Below are 21884 nucleotides of genomic sequence, written 5' to 3' on the forward strand. Positions count from 1 at the left end.
TGGATGTGGGAATTGGTGCACTCTCAGTAAATTTGCAGATGACACCAAGTTGGGTGGCAGTGCTGATCTGCTGGAGGGTAGGAAGGCTCTGCAGAGGGATTTGGACAGACTTGATCAATGGGCTGAAGCCAATGGTATGAGGTTCAACAAGGCCAAGTGCCCCATCCTGCACTTGGTCACGGCAACCCCAGGCAGCGCTATAGGCTGAGGGAGGAGTGCCTTGAGAGCTGTTCATCAGAAAGGGACTTGGGGGTGCTGGTCAAAAGCAGCTGAACATGAGCCAGCAGTGCCCAGGTGGCCAAGAAGACCAATGGCATCCTGGCCTGTATCAGAAATAGTGTGACCATCAGAACTAGGGCAGTGATCATTCCCCTGTATGCAGCATTGGTGAGGCTGCACCTTGAGTATTGCATTCAGTTTTGGGCCCTTCACTTTAAAAAAGGCATTGAGGTGCTGGAGCGTGTCCAGGGAAGGGCAACAAAGCTTGTGAAACATATTCTCATAACATGTCTTATGAGAAACAGCTGAGGGAGCTGGGTTTGTTTAGTCTTGAGGAGGCTCAGTGGGGACCTCATTGCTCTCTACAAGTACGTGAAAGGAGGCTGTAGTGAGGTGGGGGCCAGTCACTTCTACCATGCCTGCAGTGAGAGGACAACAGGAAATGGCCTTAAGCTAACAGGAGAGATTCAGATTACACATTAGAAACATTTTTTCACCATGAGGGTGGTCAGGCATTGGAACAGGTTGCCTAGGAAGGTGGTGGAATCACCATCCCTGGTGGTGTTTAAGAGGTGTCTGGATCTGGCACTTAGGTGATGGTTTAGTGGTTCAGGGGTTTCAGTGTTAGTGCTGGGTGGATGGCTGGATTGAACGACCTTAAAAGGTTTCTTCCAGCCTTGATGATTCTATGATTCTACAGCTGTGACAGGTCACTGCTGAAGTTGTAGTCTTCTTTGGTAGGATGCATTGCAGGGACCAGTATTGTACTGTACTAAGCTTTTGGTCTTTATTTGAAATTAAAGAATAGGCAATAACTGGACCATAACTTACAGCTGAACTTCCTGAGAAAAGTGAGCTTTAGGATGCAATTTTTCTACTTTTACCATACTTTCATGTGAAATACCTGTTTTAAGCTTGGTATCCAATAGTCATTTTGATGTTCTAGCATCTATTACTTAGTGGGTCCTCTCTGATTAAAATTCTGCATTTCTTTATATAAAACAGTACCTGCAATGAGAGCCCCGTAAGATACATGACCCAGTAAGATTAGGCCTTCATCTATGTTTTGTGAAACTGTCAAAACATCTAACACATTAACATATTGCAGAATATGTAGTGCAAAAATTGCAGAATATTTAGAGCAAAAATTGCAGAAGTAGGTCCCACTGGTAACAAACTGACACCACTAATTCCCAAAGACCAAAGTCTGCGTGCCCCTCACTGCTAACTAGCTAAATCTGTGATGGGAAATTACTGTTAATATTGAAATTAGTAAGAATATTACAGTCTCTACTTACTGGGGATGTGAAAGCTACTTAATTGAACTGACATTTCTTAGGTGACCCTGTCTTGGAAGGAGGGCTGGACTAGATGATCTCCTGAGGTCCCTTCCAATCTCAACAATTCTTGTTTCTTTTGCCACCTGAGACACATTTGTTACTTAGTTCTGTTGCTGCAAAATAAAAAAATGTGATCTTATTTAGAAGGTGTAAGTTGAAATAATTTTTCTCTCAAAATCAGTAGTACAACAATCCAAAATATCTGGCTATATAAAAACTGAAGCAATTCAGATATGTTTGTAACAAGAAAACAAATTTATTGATTTTAAAAGACAAGACACAATTTTGTTTTGAAAAACACAAGAAAGCTAGCCTGAGTTCAAGTCTGAAATATTCAGAAAAATCCTACTGTCTTTAGTATGTTCCAGTCATTTTTTTAAACAACACACTAAAAGTTAATATATATTTTTATAATTATAAAAGGTCCCCAGTTATTGTACAGTACACAATACAAATTGCCCATAAACTATTATTTAGCTCCTGCCAGTTTTGAGAGGACATTATATACTAAAAGATTTAGCATTTGTCACAAAAATCACATCAGGAAATACGTATTTACAAAATCAAATACATTATACAAAAAAAACCATCACGTTATTCTGTAAAGATGTCTTCTTTAAATAATTAAAAAGTATATTCAACTGTAGCCCAAAAACTGGAAAAGAACATTACATTATCTCACACATACAATCTACAAAAAGTTGCTTACCTCATTTACATAATATATTCAGTCAACTGGAAAATAAGAGTTTGAATATGTCCTAGTGTTAATGATGTTTCTGTGCTGTGGGATTGGATAATGTAATCTGCCACTTACTAAGTGAAATTTAAATGATGGCACTTAAAAAAAATACAGTATAAAATAAATGCAACAAAGGAAGTTTCCTAGAAGGTAAGAAAGCCCTGAGTGATGATAAAATTACTGATTGGTAGCTCTAGAATTAACCTAATTAAAGTTTACCACCTCAGGCACAATTTTCCAAGTTTTTGAAAGGCACTCAAAGTTTCTTTAACAGCCTCATTGGTTATTAACTGTAAATCCAAATTTTCAGTGGGGATGAGTGGAGATGGGCAACTTGCTTTGGTACAAAGTGATATTTTCCTAACATATTTTAAATTGCTTAACTGCGTTACTCTAAGATGGATATTTAATGTTTAAATACAAGGCAATCACTTTAATATTGTATGGAAGGAAACTTTAATTGGGGAACCCATTAAGTATTCTTTGTGTAAAAAGATTTCGCTGGTATCAGTAAGTCAAAAAAAAAAATTGAACTGAGTTCCTGGTAAATACCAATCTATGCAATGTTGTTCCTCTGAGCTCTAAATTCCTCTTACAAAGACATTTATTATTTCAGAGTAAAATTAATCCAGAATTAAAACTCCTGTAAGATGTTTGCACTATAATCAAGAAAGTGCTTAAGAACAAAGAACATTTTCCTGAATTAGTGTTAAGTGAGGCTCATTTGATGCCCATAGGCTTGTTCTGGGCCTTGTTTTCTACAGTGAATTTCAGCCTTAATGAGTAATCTCCAAGAACAATTCTTACCAAATATTTAACTACTCAGGGCTTCCAATTCCAAAATGCCAATTTATTTTTTCAACAGGAAGAGGAAAAAAAAATCAGAATAAAACAAGAGTTAAAATGACCATTTTCAAACTAAGGCATATTTTACTTCAAACAAACACTAGGCAGTCACTTTGTAAGTGGCTTTTACTATTTCTTAGTTAAACTGGTAAATTAAACTCAGGTCTACTGGCACATAAAATCACTAGCAGCAATGATCAAGGCATGCAAACTCAGAAGCATTTACAGTAAATTATGAATAAAAAAAGTTGTTAAATTAAAACCCTTTGAGTATTGCATTTGTTATTTAATTATGCATTAATTTGCATTAACTGACTAAAAATGTTTACAACTCACTTGCACTATACTACTGACGAAATTCCCTTAAATAATTTAAAATGATACCCTTTCTCTTTGCCCTCAGCTAGACTTAAATAAGTACAGCTGCTTTAGTGTTTTCTGACTGACTGATATTGCAAGAAACCAGTAGAAAATGTACTCTCACTTAGTAAGGTGGCATCAGTATCTCTTAAGTTAAAAGAATCTTTACTTGCTGCTACGCTTGTTCCCTTGTTCTTATAAGCAGTAATTGTAAGAACATGGGGGCTTCCTAAAATATTTGCTCGTGCAATTTCTAGGTTGCTCTTAAAATTCTGACATTCAGTAAGGGCCATCCAAACTGTACTCTTGTATGTGAAATTTAATAAAATACCTTAATCTTTTAGCTAGTCATTATTGCAGTGACTGAGTTTTAAAAGGAATATCAATATAATTGTGCACTTTTTGTTCCTGTTTCTCAAAAACACTGCCAAGAATTTCAATGCAAACACATTTATTCTGCAAAATTTATTATTACTAAGCCTTCTTTTAATCCTAAAGATTCTCTTTTACAGTACCAGAGTATTCCAATACTAACCTACCTTAGGAGATTTTCAAAATAGCTGAATATATTTTCTAAACCTTTATCTTCTAAAGGCATCTTAAAGTAGACAACTTCTTATTTGTAGAATCATATGTTTGATTTTCTTTATAAATATATGCAACTATGAAAACCAGGGAGCTGAAGTACTGTTTTCTATTAGACAGTACACATCAATGGCAGTGAATATTTTGCCTACATCTATTCAGCCTCCTAGTAATAAAAAACATCCCCATATAGTATGCAAGTATTTACTTACACATAATTAAAAAAAGTTTACAACACTATCAGCTATTTCAAAGTATATTGTCAATGGACTAATTAAATTATCTAAAAATTTTTGTTCCCATCATGTTACTTACAATGCTCAAAGGGTTAATGCAAGGCATTTTATCAAATTAATTTTCTAATACTAGAACTAAGCACTGTGTGTTTATGCTTCTATTCCAGTTTTTATTGTCTCTGTTAAATCACCAAACCAATTAGCAGAGATACTAGAATTCTATGTATTGATTTGTTTTAAACCATACGCAAAGACCATGTCCTGTTAGTGTGACAAGGGCCCAATTTTCAGAAATTCACACTGCTCTCTCAAATTAATATTTTAAACTCTGAAATTACTGTTGTATACTTCTATTACTAATAAATATTTTTTTTTGTTAGCATGTTTATGGCTCTCAGTGGTTGGGGTTTTTTTGTAAAAACATTCTGAATTAAACTGGACTGCAGTGCATCTCTAACATAAAACTTCCTAAACAGTGCAGACGTCAATTGGTGAGAATCACAATGATATCAGATCATTTCTCCTATGAAAACAAGGTGAAAAAAATAAGTGTTTCAGATATTTAAAAATACCTTGCTTTAAATTAAATTTGTGTATAGACCTATGCCTTTCTGAATGACAGAACATTATCTCTTTTTTTTGACCTAAAGGCATTAATGCTGTAAATCATCATTTTATAGGCAAATAATTTAACATCTATTTTCCAAATTTTTATGGAACTTTTTTAAAATGAAGGTGCTTAGAGCACGCTACAGTACAAGAGAAAAAGAACTGAAAAAAAGAGAAGCTTTAAAACTAGTTTACCATCAGAAAGATGGAAATGTACCAACAAATTTTAATAAATGTAAAACTTTTGAAAATTGGGCCCCACTTTTGAAAAGGTAGTTCAACAAGACCTCTTCCCCCACACTGTTCACTGTGCTATTTGTGCTAATGGGGGAAATGCCTCTAAAATAATTATTCTGGATTCCATTTCAAGAGCAGATAAAACACATAAATCAGGTCAGCTCTCATCATGTCTACCCTGTGGACACATGCTACACCTCTCCATAGCACTGACAATGGACTCCAGAGCTGGTGTGGCAGTGCAAGCACACACTACACATTACAGAAGACAGACTGAGGTATTGGTATCTCTGTAGTTCAGTGAGTACTAAAACCCAACTATTAAATAGCAAGAGTGTGCAAAATGTTTTATCTGTTTGATTAAATTTTCAGTAAAAATAAAACAGGAAACCCCCAAATCTGTAAGTATACAATGCAGTTTACAGTAACACAGTTGCTCTAAAAAAATCAGGTAAAATCCTTTAGAATTTAAGCATAAGAATACAGACTCCAGTCAGTTTTCCAAACGTGGGATAGTTCCAATTTGTTTTGATTACACATTGTTTTTAGAAGCTATGAAATACATTCCCTTTTTTTGTATTCAGATTTTTGTTCAGTTTTGTTTTTCACTTTGTGACAGTGAACAACTGAATGGAGTGGGGAGCTAAATAATGAAGATACTCAAGTCCCATCATATTTAGCAATCTGTATTTACCTTTTACAATCGTACTCTTTCCTCAGCAACAACAAATTCAACATTAAACCAAGAAAGGTTAATAATAAGAAAACACAAACCAACACAAAAATTTAAACAAGTACTATAGTATTAAAATAAAAAGCTGAAAATGAAAAAAAGTGTTGAATTATTTCACTTTATTTTACTTGTAAACATCTTATAATGCACAATGAAGGGGAGTAAATATTTATCACAGCTTAGTTTTAGCATTTTTGGTGAAGGGTACACAGATGTGCTGATTTCTAAGGAAAAATCAGGACACACTGAGTGATATATGTGGCAACAAAATCTATAATGAGATTCAGTGCATTTATGAGTTTAGAAATAATGAATATAAACCTCACGTTTACTTTTTACTGAGGCAAAAGCCATCTACTGACATTAGTAGGAATTATGCCTACACAAAATGAGCTGTATGGGTTCACCATTCTGCAAAGGAATTAAAATTTATTTTTGTGCACCAATAATGTTAGGACATTTTCACTTATGTGCAGCTGTATTTGGAGCACATGTAAACTCTAGCAACAAACTTGTTTGCTATAAATACACTGTTCCATTTTACATGCTCTTCTCCTATTTGGTATATATGATTTTGAAGTCATTGTCAGACACAGTAGTTAACCAGAATAAAAGAATCCTAATTTTCTTACACAGTCTTTTCTGTAAAGTTGATCTTTTTGTGTTCTCCTTTACTTTTTGGCTTTTTTTCTTATTTAATTCCACTATTTAGTGTAGCAAATTCATGTGTCTGCTTAATGAAATGTTTATGAAGAAAAACTTGAGTTCTTTAATGTCAATTAATATGGTCTCTATAAACTGTTATTGTTTAACCATTAAAATGTAATATCTGGCTGATACCCCACAAAATATAGAAATTGAAAACATGCACTGCATTATGCACCTGCTCATTTATTTCTTTTTAGTTTTTAAAATTAAAAGTAGGCAAGGATTTAGAAAATATATAATCATGCTTGGGACTATGGTCAATCTATTTTGACATTTGAAGTTGGTATTAAAGCTAGTTTTGCTTTCCAAGTTCCCAAGCAAATTTTATTTGTATTAAAGTGAAATCCAGCTAGAAACAAGAAAAAATAGGTTTACTGTCATTCTAAGAGGGATATTAAAATCATTTAATAATAATAAAAAAATCCTTTTATTCTTTTGAAGGCTATGTAACCTGTCCTTACTTCTTAGGGAATTTGAAAATGACAGGCACACCTTGTTGAATTAATTTAAGAGTTAAGAATAACAGAAAGTACTAAGTCTTAGCTTCAGTTCTGTTTAAGGCACCATGTAATAGCCGAGGTACAATGATCCCTGATGTACATTCTTAAATGGCAATGGTCCATCTAGCCACCTATTCAAATTCTACACAATTGGGAATAAGTACAAGTGAGGTGTGCCAGTTACACTGCCTTGTCTAATTTTTGTAAAAATTTAAATCCACTTTAACAACAAGGAAATGTTTTTGAAAGGAAAATGATGCAGGTTGCTACATTCCTTGCATTCTATAAATCATCTTTTTTAAGAGCAGCAGATTGAACCACTAGTAGGAAAAGACCTGGAATAGAAGAAAGTCATCCAAATGGAATGTTTTCCTGTATGTCCAGTTCAGTATAAGTAGCACATACACTTAAAATTAATAATAATCAAGTCACTTCTTTTTTAGCTTCAGTTTCTAACAACTACAGTGTCACTGAACAGCCAAAAGCATCTGTTCAGTGGCCTCACATATAGAATCAGTAGTCTTCAAAAGAGAGGAACTGGTATGCAAATAATATCTGGAACTGTTGATTTTAAAGGAAGCTTGCATTGTTTACATCATGGTCAGATAATTAGGTACGTTTATGCCATACAGATTACCACATTCTTTACAGTTCTGTCATTTAAACACGCTTCTTCCTCACAGAAAGAAACGAGATCTTCTCAACCCTCCAGCATTATTACAAAAAAATCCCCCTGAATACTCACAATTTTATCAAAATAGTGTCTTCTCGTAGTACGATGAAAAGCACCTTTTATAACAAATTTGATACATCTGCTGTCAAATAAGTATGCCTCCAGTGTAAATCAAAGAAAATAGTTCCTTTGATATTTCACAGAAGTGCATCTAATTAAAAACCTATCTATATGAAATCAGCATCGTAACTAATAATTAACATTAAAATATTTTTTAAAAACTATGAAAAAATTAAATTATTATAAGAGGACAAAACATTAACATTAAGCTTTGCAAAAATCTTGCATTTGATAAGAAGAAAACCCTCGCTACTGAGTGGCCAATGTAAAATGAATCTGTTTACAAAAAAAATTTTTTTTTTTAAACAGATCTGGCAAAATACATACACCCATTCCATTTAACTCCAACAAAATAATGATCAGAACAGCTAAATTTGACAACAGTCAACCTTCAGACTTATTATCTTTTTTCTTCTTTTTTCTTTTTTTTTTTTTTTTTTTTTTTTTAGTTTTTTTATTTTTTTCATATTAAACCTAAAGGACTAATGCAATGGGGCGTGTGTTGGAAGCGAGGGAGGTTTCACATTAGACTGCAGTATATGTATTTCCAGTAGCACTGCATTGTCTGATAGTCTGGGTAGTTGCAACAATGTGCTCATTATGAATTGGGTTCAGGAGGTTCTGCTGTACTCCACTCTCGAGCACTGGCTGCATGCAGCCCACCTGGAATGCCTGGTTTAGCTCAGTTTTCTCTCTCTTGGCTTGTGGCTCTCCACTTTCATCCAGCTCTTCATCTATTTCACTTTCAACTTCACTGCCCTCATCTGCACAAACAAACCACTATGTAAATAGCACAAAGGGAAAAATTCTAATACAAGGGTCTTTATTTTGCAAATAATAGTTGAAATACAAAACTACAGGGAAGACTAGCAATCTGTGACATAGCAGAAATTGAAAATTTTAAATTTTAATGGAAAAAGTCAACTATTATCTCAAATACGTAAATGGACTCAGCTTTAATCACGTGAGTTACACATTATTGACACAGTATGTGAAAAAAACAACTGCAACCTCAAAGAAAAGTTCTAACAAAGTGTTAAGTTCATACTGCAAAATGTCTCATTTCTAAGACAGGCTAAACAAAAGAGTTGTTACTCTTAGTTACAGATAGGGAAACTGAGGCAAGAAGATTTGTGGTGACTTGATCCCTTATTTTGACATACATTCTTATACTCATTAGTTGAGTGTTCTGAGGTTAAGTCACCTCAAATCACTCAAGAATCAGCATAAGAATGTATGTCAAAATATGGCATGAAGAGGTTATAAGGAACTCACTGCTTTTTAAATACTTGGATACAATTCTGCCTTCTTTGCTTAGTAAAACATTCACTACAGTTAAATATACAAAAGTATACTCTTGTCTTTCTTCCCACAGCTGTTACTCTCCTCTGTCCTACCAGATATAAAAAAATTCTGAACAAGAATTGGATTTTTTTTGTGACAATAATGAACATCTTTAAAATAAGGTTCTTATTTTAAAAGAAACCTACAATACTCTAGTCATTGTTACATGTGACATATTACATAGATAGCTATCATATCCATATAATAACATATCCATATAACATACACATGCACTTTAGAGGATGATACAGCTCTAAATTTGGTTTTACTGTGTTTTTAAAACATAAGGACTTCTTTTGCTCACATTACCTCTACAAATAATTATACACTGGAGATATTAAAATGCTTACCTTTATCCATATTTCCAGGGGATACAGCATTTAAATCACCAAACTGTGAAATAAACAATAAAAAAACTGGACACAGTCTTAAGCAAATGTGAACTTAGAATATCTATGCTCCACTGTGCTCCACTGGTTTCACGCTAGCATTCAAACACATGATCTTAGCTGCAACCACATCCATAGCAGAGCAATTCTTTTCCCATTCCATCTCAGTCTGGCAGTTATTAAGATAATTATCACTAAGTACATCCTCAAAAATTAAAACAGAGAAGTACAAACATTTTAAAAGATTGCTTCATAAGGGCCTTTGTTGCTTGAAGTGAGCTACTTCTGTGCTTTATAAAGCCGTAAATTACGATGGATATACATTCTGAACTGCCAGTATTTTAACAAAACCTTTTTTTTTAAATTTTCCAGAGATAATTTTATTATGCTGGAACAAAAATGAAGGTTTGTCACAGCTGCTAATCTACCTGTAAGGCAGATGAAAGGCACTGCTGAGAAAGGGTTTATAACCTGACAACTGATTTACATCAAAATCCAGACCTCTTAAAACAAGTTGCTCATAAGCTAGGAGCCTAGCAAAATGCCGCCAATGAATCTCAGATGAAAGGAGCACACTATTTAGATAAACACATTTCTAAGCAAAAATGATGACACCACTCTTTTTCAGAAGAATTTTGCCAATACTTGTGTCCAAAGGTGGGAGAAGAGGAAGGGAGAAATATGTGAGTGCTTTTCTCAGATGCAACACTTTACTGTCTTACAGTGTTTGTTGGGACTGTAGTCTTCCTCTTTTATTTCAGCCACACAGCCACTGAATACACAGAAATACACAGTAATGCATTTAATGCATTACTTCTATTTTGCTCCTCACCTCACCTCACTTCACCTCTAAAAATTCTGCAATACTTACTTCTTATTGTATTTCCATCTTCAGTATCATAAACTTTTTAGAAGACCTTATTCTACATTTATGTCTAACACATACAAGTCTGTTAAGGCAACAAGAATGTAGTAACTGTATACTTGAGTAGTACTTACTGCAAAGTAAAAGTAGGCAAAAAATGTAGGAGCATGTATACTGATGGTGGTCACTAAGCAGAAATGTTATTTAGTTTTTCTGAAACATGACACATGATATAAAATCATTTGACAAATAAAGCTGAGACATTTTCCAATTTCTCTTGAAAGTATATAGTCTATTTTTAGTATTTAATGAAGCTATCAATATATCCTGAAGGAAGAATGATAACTGATGCCAAATCAATGAGCAAAATGACTTGCAATTTATCGGTAACATAGAATAGGATAGTGACTCCCAAGTGTAAAAATGTAACAAATCCATCGTATTAACGACCATATTTTTAAATATATCCATTTTCCAGTACTTTGGATACATAATTCTTTGGTAACAATTCATGCATTCCTCACTAGCCCACTCAAAATAAAAGGTTAGATGGACTACTGAAAAGAAGAGGGATAAAATAAACTTTGTCTTGCAGATGCCATAGATGAGTAAAAAAAAATTGTTACGAATTGAGACTCTAGTTCTGTTTCTTAAACCAGTTATCTCTGAAACACATGTATGAAAATCAGATGTGTTGCAAACCTCTATGTATGTTTGCGCTGGTTTTATTACGTGTATGTGAACAGCACTGTACGAGACAAAATTCTGCACGTAAACCATCCTTCTTAAGTCAGTACGTTTTGTGTGGGAATTCAAAACGTGCAAATGCATTTAAACAGATTCACAGAAGTAACATTTTCCTATTACTCTGCTCTTTTTTATTTCCACATAAAATATTCAGTTCTCAAAAACTGGAAAAAGGTTATATGTTGATCAACATTTTTCAAACTGTGCACATGAATCTGTGTGCAGATCTGTAAAAGAGCAAGTTCATTTAGAAAGAATTGGTTTTTACAATTCAGTGTGGTTTTAGTACTCTGTCAGTGAACCGGAGAAACAAGTTTGAAACTACTGTATATATTTGTAACCCAATCTATTGTTAAACTGCAGAACATCCTACCACTCCACAAAAATGTTTAAAAATTTGCAAAGACACTTTCCTAAATTCATCACTAAATCTATCAGTCTAGTCTCTTACATATTATCTTACCTCTCCCATAACTGCAATAGGTGTCTCTCCTGTTGCCTGAGCAACACGATGTTCTACTAAGTAAAACATGTATTCATCGTAAAGCAAGCGGATCAGATGAAAAGAGCCAAAGCTAGCAGCACTGCGCAAGGTTAAATCTCGAATCACCATTGAGCTATTCAAAAATAAAAAATATATATATTTATGTATTATATGTCACAGCCATTTTAACATTTATCCATGTACACATTTCACCTAGAAATCAATATTCTCAAAAGTAACATTATCCACAAATATCTCATTTATGGTATCTTTGGAAAGAGATGACCAGGAAAGTCAATCATTTGTTTTTTCTCTTTCTCTGAAAGTTCTGTTGGATATCAAACTACACAAGAAATAACCAGACTGGTTTGTTTTCTATGCATAACTACCAATACTTGAGCAAGTGTAAAACTTAACTTGAAAGAAACTTTGTTGAAAACATAAACAGCTAAAATGGTAAAAAAAATATTTGATTTTAAAACCAAACTATTGCTTAACTAGTGTCTGTTGTGTCCACCTTCCCAGGATAAAGGTTTTAATTGCCACAATTACTTTGAAACTTAAAACTTTGAAAACTTTGAAACTTAAAACTACAAGAAATAGACTTGCATCCTAATATTATATGGACAAATTCAGATATGCTCATCAAGCAGTTGCTACAGTCATGTTCAAAGAACAAGGTTTACTCTGATAACTGTTTCAATAAGCAGCTAACACGGAATGCTTCTCTTAATGTTCTTTTCATACATTAAAAGCAGGTTTTGTCTTCCTTACCTAATAAACATAGATGCCACAGTGTTTTAATAAATAATACAAAAACCAGTGGCTTAATAATTGCACAGTTATTCAATCAAAAAAATTCATATTATGTTTCTAACTCTGGACAAAATTCCACCTGCACTCCTTTGCAGATGGCCTTTAAAAAAATAAACAAGGGTCACTTAAGTCCCTGCTCATTTGCAGACAGCCTTGAGTTCAAGGTTAACAACAACAACACTCTAAAAATACCCTATGTTTTTCACAATGTACTAAGCCACTGTTTAATATTACATTTGTCGACCTTACTGCAGTGCACAATTAGGCAAATAATAAAACAGTCAGAATGTTTTAGAAGTCTATTAAATACTACCTGTAGAAAGACCATTTTAACAGAAATTGCCGTGCGGCTTTAGGAAAGCTGGGTCTTCCTTCATATGGTTTCAATGCTTGCATCATTACATTATCAAGCCAGGCAGCCCACTGCTCCAGAGTGCTCTGCTGTTGAAGAGTCATCTTGAAATCTGTTTCTAGTCTCTGAACCATGTTGTCATCACACTGGCACACCCAGGAAGCCTGCTCCTGTTACAGCACATGGCAAATCTTGAATTGACAATACATAAGCCAAAGCACAGAATGTAATTATATATCAAAGATTAAGCTATTCAATGGGGGAAAAGGACAAAATCCACTTAATAGACAAACTAAGAAGCAGCTTTTATTTTTATGTCTGTTGTAACTTTGTTGGAAGCAAATGAGTAGGAAAAGCGTTGCATGTAAGAGCAGCCATCAAATACAAAAATTAGAAAAAACAACGGAAGCAACACAAGTTTGTTGTAGTTTTCCACATTCATTTGCAAAAAAAAGCTTCTACTTTCCTCATTTTTCTACTGAAATATTCTTGATTTGTCATTCTTTTCTGGTACTTCAGGTAGGAGGAAGAGTCAAATGGGGGGGGGGGCTAAAGTAATAAAAGAAGTAGTGAGAAATCAAGTACAAGGTTCCTTTAGTTCTGAAGAAGCTAAGCCTAAAGACAAATTCTGTATTATAAAAGTAACTTCATATGAAAACAAAGCTTGTTCTGTTTGCTGACTCTTGGTAGTAATAGATCACGCATTACTTGAAGTACAACATAAACTGCACACAAATGGAGAAACACACTAGCATCCAATAATCAGCAATTTAGCCAGTGTTACCAAGTTTAAATAAAGTTAGCTGATCAATTCATAAACTGAGACAAAAATGAGGGCTCACTAACTGCAAGTCATCTCCTTAAGCTCTAGCTATCATGAGCCAAGTTAACACCTCATTCACAGGCTCTGCATCATCCATGACCATCTATATTTAATATATTTTGTCTTTGGTCAAGAACTCTTGACTGACTTCTGTTAAGACTATTAACAAGTACCAAAACACTCCTTCACAAAGAAAAGAGAGAAACAGAGCACTAGCAGGAATATCAAACCTTTCACTTTGCTGGCTAAAAGGATGAAAGTATTTTTTTTCAGAGTAGAAACATGTAGAGAAATCAAGCTTAGTAAAAATATAAACTTCTGTTCTACAGATTTGCATCTGTACTAATCTAATCCATTATTCAGGAAATCTCGTCATTTTAAGCATAGGCACTTAGATAAAATATACTAATGGTATGGGTTTTTAAATATTGGAGGCAGTCTCTACTGAAAATGTTGTACATGTAATAGCTTTAAGAGACGTTCAGAAGATATGCTACTGAGATCTAATCCTAAAATATAAGTTTTGCCATTATTATGACATCATTCATGGTACCCATTCTAAGAATGTATTTGCTTTACAATTGCATAGAAGTTGGAAGAATATGTGTGTTTCAAGACAGTAAATGAAAACAGAAAATGGTTTTGAGCTCTTACTTTCTTAAAGTGTAAGCCATCACACTTGGACTGAATCACTACATATATGAATGAGCAAAATGTTTCCACTTTACTTTCTTGATAGAATGACAGCTAACAATAAAGTCCAAAATCACAGAGGAAATAACACTTAAAAAAAAAAGCCGGTTATTTAAAATTACATTTTACCTGAACATTGGCAAAATCAACACGGTTAAGATCATTGAGCATCTGGTTGATTTGAGAAGTATTTTGAAGCACAGCACGAGCTGCTTGAGCCAGGTGATTAAGAGATGTATATCTTCGCAGAGTCTGGGCAAAGGCACTTACAGCGGCAACCTATGAAGAAAGTTATTTGTTTTTAAATACCATACTCTGTATCTGTAGATTAATTCTACAGATTGAATCTTTACTTTCATTTTAATAGTTTTTATTAATTAGTCCTCATATTTGAATTATGTCCATGTAGCAAATCAAATAATGTTATTTCCTCTCCCATTATTTGATGCTTGATGCTAAACATGAAATTTAGCATTAAAGTTAAAATTCTACTGCTTTTAAGTTAAGATGCTACTGCCCACTTGGTTTGCCATTGCAAGAATCATATTGCAACAGTTTTGTCTACCTTGGTTTGTATCATCCTCTGTGGAATATTGTTCATGGCATTTGAAAGCCAACCTTCAAGGCTTTTTGCAAAATTGCGAATGGCTTGGGTCAAGGCACCTGTGCATTAGAGAATAAAAACAGAATTAAAAGAAAGCAGTGCACCTGTCTTGGAATGTTTTGCATCCTCAGAACTCCCGTATTCAACTTTCAGGTCCACTGTTCTTACTTATTAAAAGACAAATCTAGTTCAGGTTCAAAATGCCTCACTGAGATAAAGATTATGCAATAATGATTTTAATTTTGGTTTAATAAGTAGTTCTAACTTCTTCACCAACAATCTTTTTTTTTGTGACCAGCAGTATTGCTTTGGGCACTCCTATAGAAGAACAACAGTAACTGCAGCAGATGTGATGGAAATTTCCACCAGTAACTTCCAGCTTTCCATTTCATCTAAGCACCTCTTTTAAAAAGCAAAACTCTGGGAAAAAATCCAGACATTGGAATTCTGCAGTTTCCTCAAGACAGTCCAAAGTAACGTTAAGCCATGTCATAGTGCTGCTTATTTCAGTTTTAAAGAAGAAATTCCAACATGCAATGCTTAATGATATCGTCAGTAAGCAAGATATAGGAGAGTGTTTCACTGACAGAAAGTGAGATTATTCAAATGACTATGGAATTTGTATGCATTTTTGTTTCTTTTCTATAGCACCCATAGAAATGCTACGAGGCTGACAGAGATTTAGAGAGAAATCGAAGAAGCCCCTACAGCAATCTGCACTACTAAAAACAGAAGTTTTAATTTTTTCAGAGGAGAAGGACAGAAAGTATTGTCCCAAGGAGCTGTGCCTGGAAAAAAGAAAATCACATTGTCTTAGTCGTAGAAACCTTGCTTTCCCACACCTAACACCTGCACATTGACAAAATAGCATCCACTCAAACTGTTGCAAAAAACAGGAGACAAAAAGAAAAACCACAGGTTTCTGAAGACTGGTAGAGAATGAATGCAACTACAGACGTGAAGAGGAAAAAAATAAAGGAAATAATACCTTTAATAATAAAGCCTTCTTTAATAATACCTTTTAAAATAAAGCTTTAACAGAAAAGTAAATTTACTAAAATAAAATCTGTATTCTTTGTCATCTCTTTTTCACAGGTCTTCAAATTTGCAGTGATAAGCAGTAGAATCCATACTGGTAATTTATATAACTCACCACACATTTGGATGCTTAGCTGATACAAAGTATCTGTATTAGCTGAGCCCCCTTATGGCATTAGGTTTTTTTCTCCTTTGAGGTTTACACATGAAGAACAAGCTTTTTTCCTCAAGCCTGTCAATCACCTAGCTCACTTGTGCTGCTTTGTAAATTATTGCTGTGCACTTACTAATTGACTATGTATTCACTCACATTTTCTTACCTACAAGACAAGAAAATGCAAAGTGGAAATAATAATGTAACTACTGTATAAATTGTGCTTAGTTTCTGCCTTTTCACTTCTAATGTGCTTATTACTCTTTTTCACCTGAGAGTATATATTACAAAATCATTTGCATCACTGATGCTGATGTCCTTTAAAAATAAATATGAAAAAGCAGCTCAAGCCTTAAGAAAGGCCTTTAACTAGGAAGAAAAATGAACAAATGAAAGGATTTCTAAGTTCTGAAGAAATAAAATGGCTCGAATAGATAATCAGGCATCAGTATTGTACAGAACAATCACAAATTTCTAATGAGCTCTGGAGATGTATTAAATACAGAATTTTTCTCATACTCTATCCTTAAGTACACATCTTGCCATTACCAAAACCCGAACTACCTATATCCTTGAGTCTTTCTTCTAAGTTCATCTGGCTATCCTAGAAAACCAAGAAAACTCTGTTTCAAAGAATCTTTGCATGAGGAGTGTGGTGCAAAGTAAATTTTTAAATGTTACTAGACACACACTAAATGATGTGGCAGTGGCAGTTACCAGAAGTCTGATTTGCATAAGCACCTAAAAAGCTTGACTTCTGAACCAATAACCCTGACATGTACAAAACTAGGCTTTAAAGTCTTTCCAGTACTTTAAATTTTTGTCTGTCTGGAATTGTGTAATACAGTGTGGAAGTACATTTTGCATAAATTCTTGACCTATCATAGAAACTAGCTCACAAGCAAATATGTTACTGTCCATTCTGTCACTTGTGAAGATGCAAAAATTCCATTCTAAAACATAATACCTCTGGTCAAAGACATTAGATAATTATGGTCTTTATTCCTGACTCAGATGGAGAGCATTTCACTTTTCTTAGGAAAAGGAATTTTGCTGTTTTATACACAGCAATTCTTCATTCATTCTGTGGGTGTTAAATATTTCAGTTGACAAATTTAACAGAAGTTAAAAATAAAACCATTTTATTCCTCAATGGTCTTTCTTTTCTATTCCAGTAATATGTATTACACAGCTGAGGAGCACAGTATCTAAAAGAAAAAACACTGAAAATCCAGATTAAAAAAACCCAAACTTGAAAAAATCATATGCTTTCTTCAAGCCCTTTCCAAATTAATATTTTTCCCTATTTTGAGCAGCTGCTGCTGCTATCTTTCCATCTATTCAGGAAAAACAAGCCATGTCTTTAACGAAGCATTTACAGTCCCAGCTCCTCTACACAGTCCAAACTTTTCTATCAACTGCTATTTTCCCACAGAGGATGATGAATTTATCTACTTCACCCAGCTCCATTACTGTCATAGTCAACCTTAAGCCATCTTTTCTGTCTCTTGTAATGACCAGAGATGCTTTTACTCTAAGGAAGGATTAAAAAAAAAAAAATATTTTAAACATTTAACAGTGAAGAAGAAACTTGGATGGACCATCATGACAGGAAGAAGACTGGAAAAAGCCATTTAGTTAGCTGGTCCTAAAGACAAAGTAAGAAAATACATTAGCTGTCTTCCAAAAGTAGCTAAGTAGTGGACTTCTGAGCAAAAAACTACTGGGCTGTTTACAAAACAGAGGCAGAAATCGCTTGGGAAATATTTGTCCTGGGATGTGTTTGCATGAAACAGTCTGATAATCATCCCCAAAACAGGAATGTCAAACCCAGTAGGTATCAATTATTCAAATATGACTGGTAATTCTAGAAAGAAAGAAAATAGCATGGAAAGGACATGATGCCTGTTGTTATTGATATTAAATGATTGTGTCCCATTTTCTTGAAATCCTCTACTGGTAACGCCCATTGCAAGTGAAAAGGAAGATGAAAAGCAGGTTCGATGAAAAAAATGTGTTTGCATCACCTTTTTATTCAGAAATTATTGTGCTTTTGCAAGTCTGAGTTTTAATTCTACCTATTAAATGTTGCAATTAAATTTGTGCAGTTTTTATCATTGCTTAATTGTTTGTAATACAGTATATTACTCAAAAATCCTACCTATTGGTGTTGTCATTAGAGAATATAAACCAATGCAAAATAATTTATATAAGTAAAGGTTGTCAATAATTGCATGTATTTGAGAAAACATTTTTCCTTTATTCTGCTATACAGATGCACAGATAAATTATGTCACTCTCTACCAAGAATCTACCCCTTCCTTAAAAAAAGGTAAAACTACCTTTGTAAATGGCAAACTTTCAGATTTTATACAGTTCAAGTTTAAAAAAAATTTTGCATCATACATAATTTGCTAAAACCTAAATTTCACTGACAAAAAAGGAGTCAATAAAACTTTTTTGCAAGGCAGTACCTGCAAATAGTCTTATGGAGTGCTTATACTGTTGGAGTCAATATAGCAGAAGAGGTGTTCACAGCATGACAAAACAGCTTTGTTAGCTGCAGTACCACTTAAGGCTATAATTTTTTAAATAATATTAATCCAACTTTATAAAGTGAATACTGTTTTTCCATGGAAAGGAAACAATATGTAGGGGTTATGAGGTTTATAGTGAGTTGTTAACATGATTTCGTTATAATATTTAGGAGAGCACATGGGAGGTAATAAATACTTTAAGGAGTTTAACTTTCTTAACAAAATTTGTTTTCTACCAAAAATAGCCATAAAAATACACTGCTGGAGCAATGATGGATTCTAGTAAAATTAAATTTGAAAAGAAAGCTGTACTTCTGGTAATGGTAGAATGACTGGACAACTACTGACTCCTTCATGCAGGATGTGTGAGAGAAAGAACAACAGGTTGGAATAATAAATTGGATTAAAAATTTATGAGCTAATTTTTCATTGCCTTAACAGACATTAGAATTGATTTCAGCAGTCACTGATAAGGACCAGAAGACTAATTGTCCAAACACGGAATCACAAAACCCTCATTTTTTTCCCAGACTAATCAAAGTTTAATATGTGATACTTAAACTGAAAACTACTCAATGTAGTGGAATGACTGACTTAGTGCACATTGTCTCAGGGCAACAGGACTTCTATCAGGCAGGCCAGAGCCAGGGTAAAAGGAACACATTTTTACCTGAAGATATAACACACACAGAAAGGACGTTTAATATGAAACTGTACCTTGAAAAATAGATCTTCCAACTGCACTAAAATCCTCATGTACGTTTAAAATACAAAACATATGTCAATTCTCAGCATAACTTCTTACACAACAAAATTAGGGGTAATGACACAAAATACTTTTGTAACTTTCAAACTTTTTCCTTAAGTTGCCCTGTGAGGCATAAGGACACCTCCACCACACACATGTTTGCAGAAGAATCCTTACAAAATGTTTTAGGTATTCAACTTACTAGGAATAGGTCTAAGGACGTCAGGAATGAGAATCTCCACCAAAGCCTGGTACATCACATGGTCACAGTTACACATCCATTTCAGAATAGACTCATTCTTGCACAGAGTAATCAGCTTTGCTTTTGGAAGTCGACTTTCTATTTCACTCAGATTGCTGGTGTCAAAAAAAATGAATAAATGATAATGCATATATGGCACCTCGGGACATGGTTTAGTGGTTAACATGGCAGTGCTAGGTATACAGATGAATTAGAAGATCTTACAGGTCCTTTCCAACCTTAAAGTTTCTATGATTCCATGATTTACAGTAGGTAAAAATCTGAAATGGGTGTTAAAATGTATTTTTTCCTAAAGACGTCAGAGATTTCTCAGCTACACCCAGTATAACTTCTTTAGACGTTGTGTCACATGGAAATGGATTTAAGAAATGCTCCATAGTTCTCCTATAGCTCATAAATTGTGCAGACATATGGACGATACTTTTGGCTTAAAAGAAGTAGACTGAATACTGGTAAGAGACACCTTTATTGTAGTTCTCTATGCAAAAAACCCAATGGATGGCACAACTGTTCCAAGACTGACCTTTGGCATACACCCCAGCTATACAAAAATGCCACACAACATAAATTTAACTTGGAAGATTATCATAGGAGAAAAAATTATTACTACTCAAGTAAAACTAATAAGGTTTCTTCCCCCACACTTGTATTATATTATCATGAGACACAATAAACAAAGAGAAATATTGACTGACCTTGGTTCAGTGACAGGAGTGTCATCAGGTGGAGCAGAGGGAGAATAACGCCAGAAAGTTTGCCACAATTTTTCTATCAGGCTGAATTGAAGATTAACAACCACATCCAGTATTGCCTGAGAAAACAAAACATGAGATCATATTGTCTTGTACCCAGCTTCCCCCCCACTCCTAACTCCAACTGGATCTATAGCTTCTTTCCTTCACCATGTAGTGGAGCAAAGACAAACTGTACATTTCTCAAGTTATAAATGGTATCACTTTTAACACCTTTGATATCCACAAATTATCCAGCACTATAAACTGCTGCACACAGAAACTTGAATAAGACTTAGTGCACAAGCATGGAAGACTCCAGAAATTAGTATGGCCTACGTAAACATATCACAGGAATTTTACCGCAGAAAATATTTACTGCTACTGTAAAGACAGAAGGAAACCTCACACTTTATTCACTTCCATAATTCCATATAGGTTGTGAAAATATCTTAAAATAATTTTAAAAGACATACTGTTCAGTATCAAATGTGCTTAAATTTCTCAATGTTTCTTCAAAATGAGAAAAAGTTACTGCTTTTAATGTAAAAAAAAAATAATTATAATTCGACCTCATTTACATTTCCTATTGACTAAACCAAAGATCTGCACCTACAATCTATAGTCTAGTTTCTCTAACATTCTGAAAACATACACATAACAATATTTCAAAAGATATCCTCCAGAAAAATCTTTTTGCCATCCTTTTCAATGAAATAAATAAAATATCGTGGGGGAAAGTCACATACCACTATCATAGCTGCAATATTTGGCTTTATTGTCTTGTATTGGCTTTAAGAAAGAAATTGTTTTAGGAAATACCTCACAGTGCTCTCGATAAAGACTCTGTAGTGATTTGATGTCCTCAAAGGTAGTACCATCTGGCAGAGAAGAGATTTCAACTTCTCCAAACTCTGGCAGTACTCGAGATGCATCTGTTGTCATGACAACATAATGAAAGAAGGCTGTTGTGAACAGTGCCAGTTACAGTACAATTAAGAAAAAACCTTAAGGATTATACAAAGAAATAAATTCCAAAAGGTCATAGTATACAAAGAGGAAAGTCCTTCATCCCTGTTGTATGCTAAAATCATAAATAAATTCAGTCAGCACTTTTTAATAAAAAAGAAATAAAAAATTATTCTTGAAGACATTAAAAAGATGTAATGTACATACTACACCTATATAGAGAAGCTAACACATACTTTTTCAAACTATTACAGGATGAAGGAAAATATCTAAGCCAGTGCATGAAAAATTAATCACTGAATTTTTTTTTTTTGTCCAACTGAAGAGTTTCCATGTAGCCAGGTGTCATGGGGCTTAATAGACTCAATATACATTTTTACTTGACATTTACTAGACTTTCAAGTAGAGCCACTGTGTGCT

The 21884-nt window shown here is 34.1% G+C and overlaps 1 protein-coding gene across 3 annotated transcripts in view; it reads right to left on the reverse strand.

Annotated features, from left to right (window-relative positions):
* Positions 1-1795: 1795 nt before the first annotated feature.
* RFX3 (regulatory factor X3) overlaps positions 1796-21884 on the reverse strand; it is a 104128-nt gene continuing 84039 nt past the window's right edge. For all 3 annotated transcript variants that reach the window (XM_032675456.1, XM_032675454.1, XM_032675455.1), the window contains 9 exons: positions 21318-21430; positions 20460-20575; positions 19705-19859; positions 14987-15084; positions 14551-14700; positions 12867-13075; positions 11717-11870; positions 9603-9645; positions 1796-8672 (listed from right to left, as the gene is read on the reverse strand). In XM_032675456.1, the coding sequence (XP_032531347.1) occupies positions 8434-8672; positions 9603-9645; positions 11717-11870; positions 12867-13075; positions 14551-14700; positions 14987-15084; positions 19705-19859; positions 20460-20575; positions 21318-21430 (1277 nt within the window). In that variant the 3' untranslated portion in view covers positions 1796-8433. The remainder of the gene's footprint in view (positions 8673-9602; positions 9646-11716; positions 11871-12866; positions 13076-14550; positions 14701-14986; positions 15085-19704; positions 19860-20459; positions 20576-21317; positions 21431-21884) is intronic.

Source organism: Chiroxiphia lanceolata, chromosome Z (assembly GCF_009829145.1).
Source record: "Chiroxiphia lanceolata isolate bChiLan1 chromosome Z, bChiLan1.pri, whole genome shotgun sequence".
NCBI classification, from domain to species: domain Eukaryota; kingdom Metazoa; phylum Chordata; class Aves; order Passeriformes; family Pipridae; genus Chiroxiphia; species Chiroxiphia lanceolata.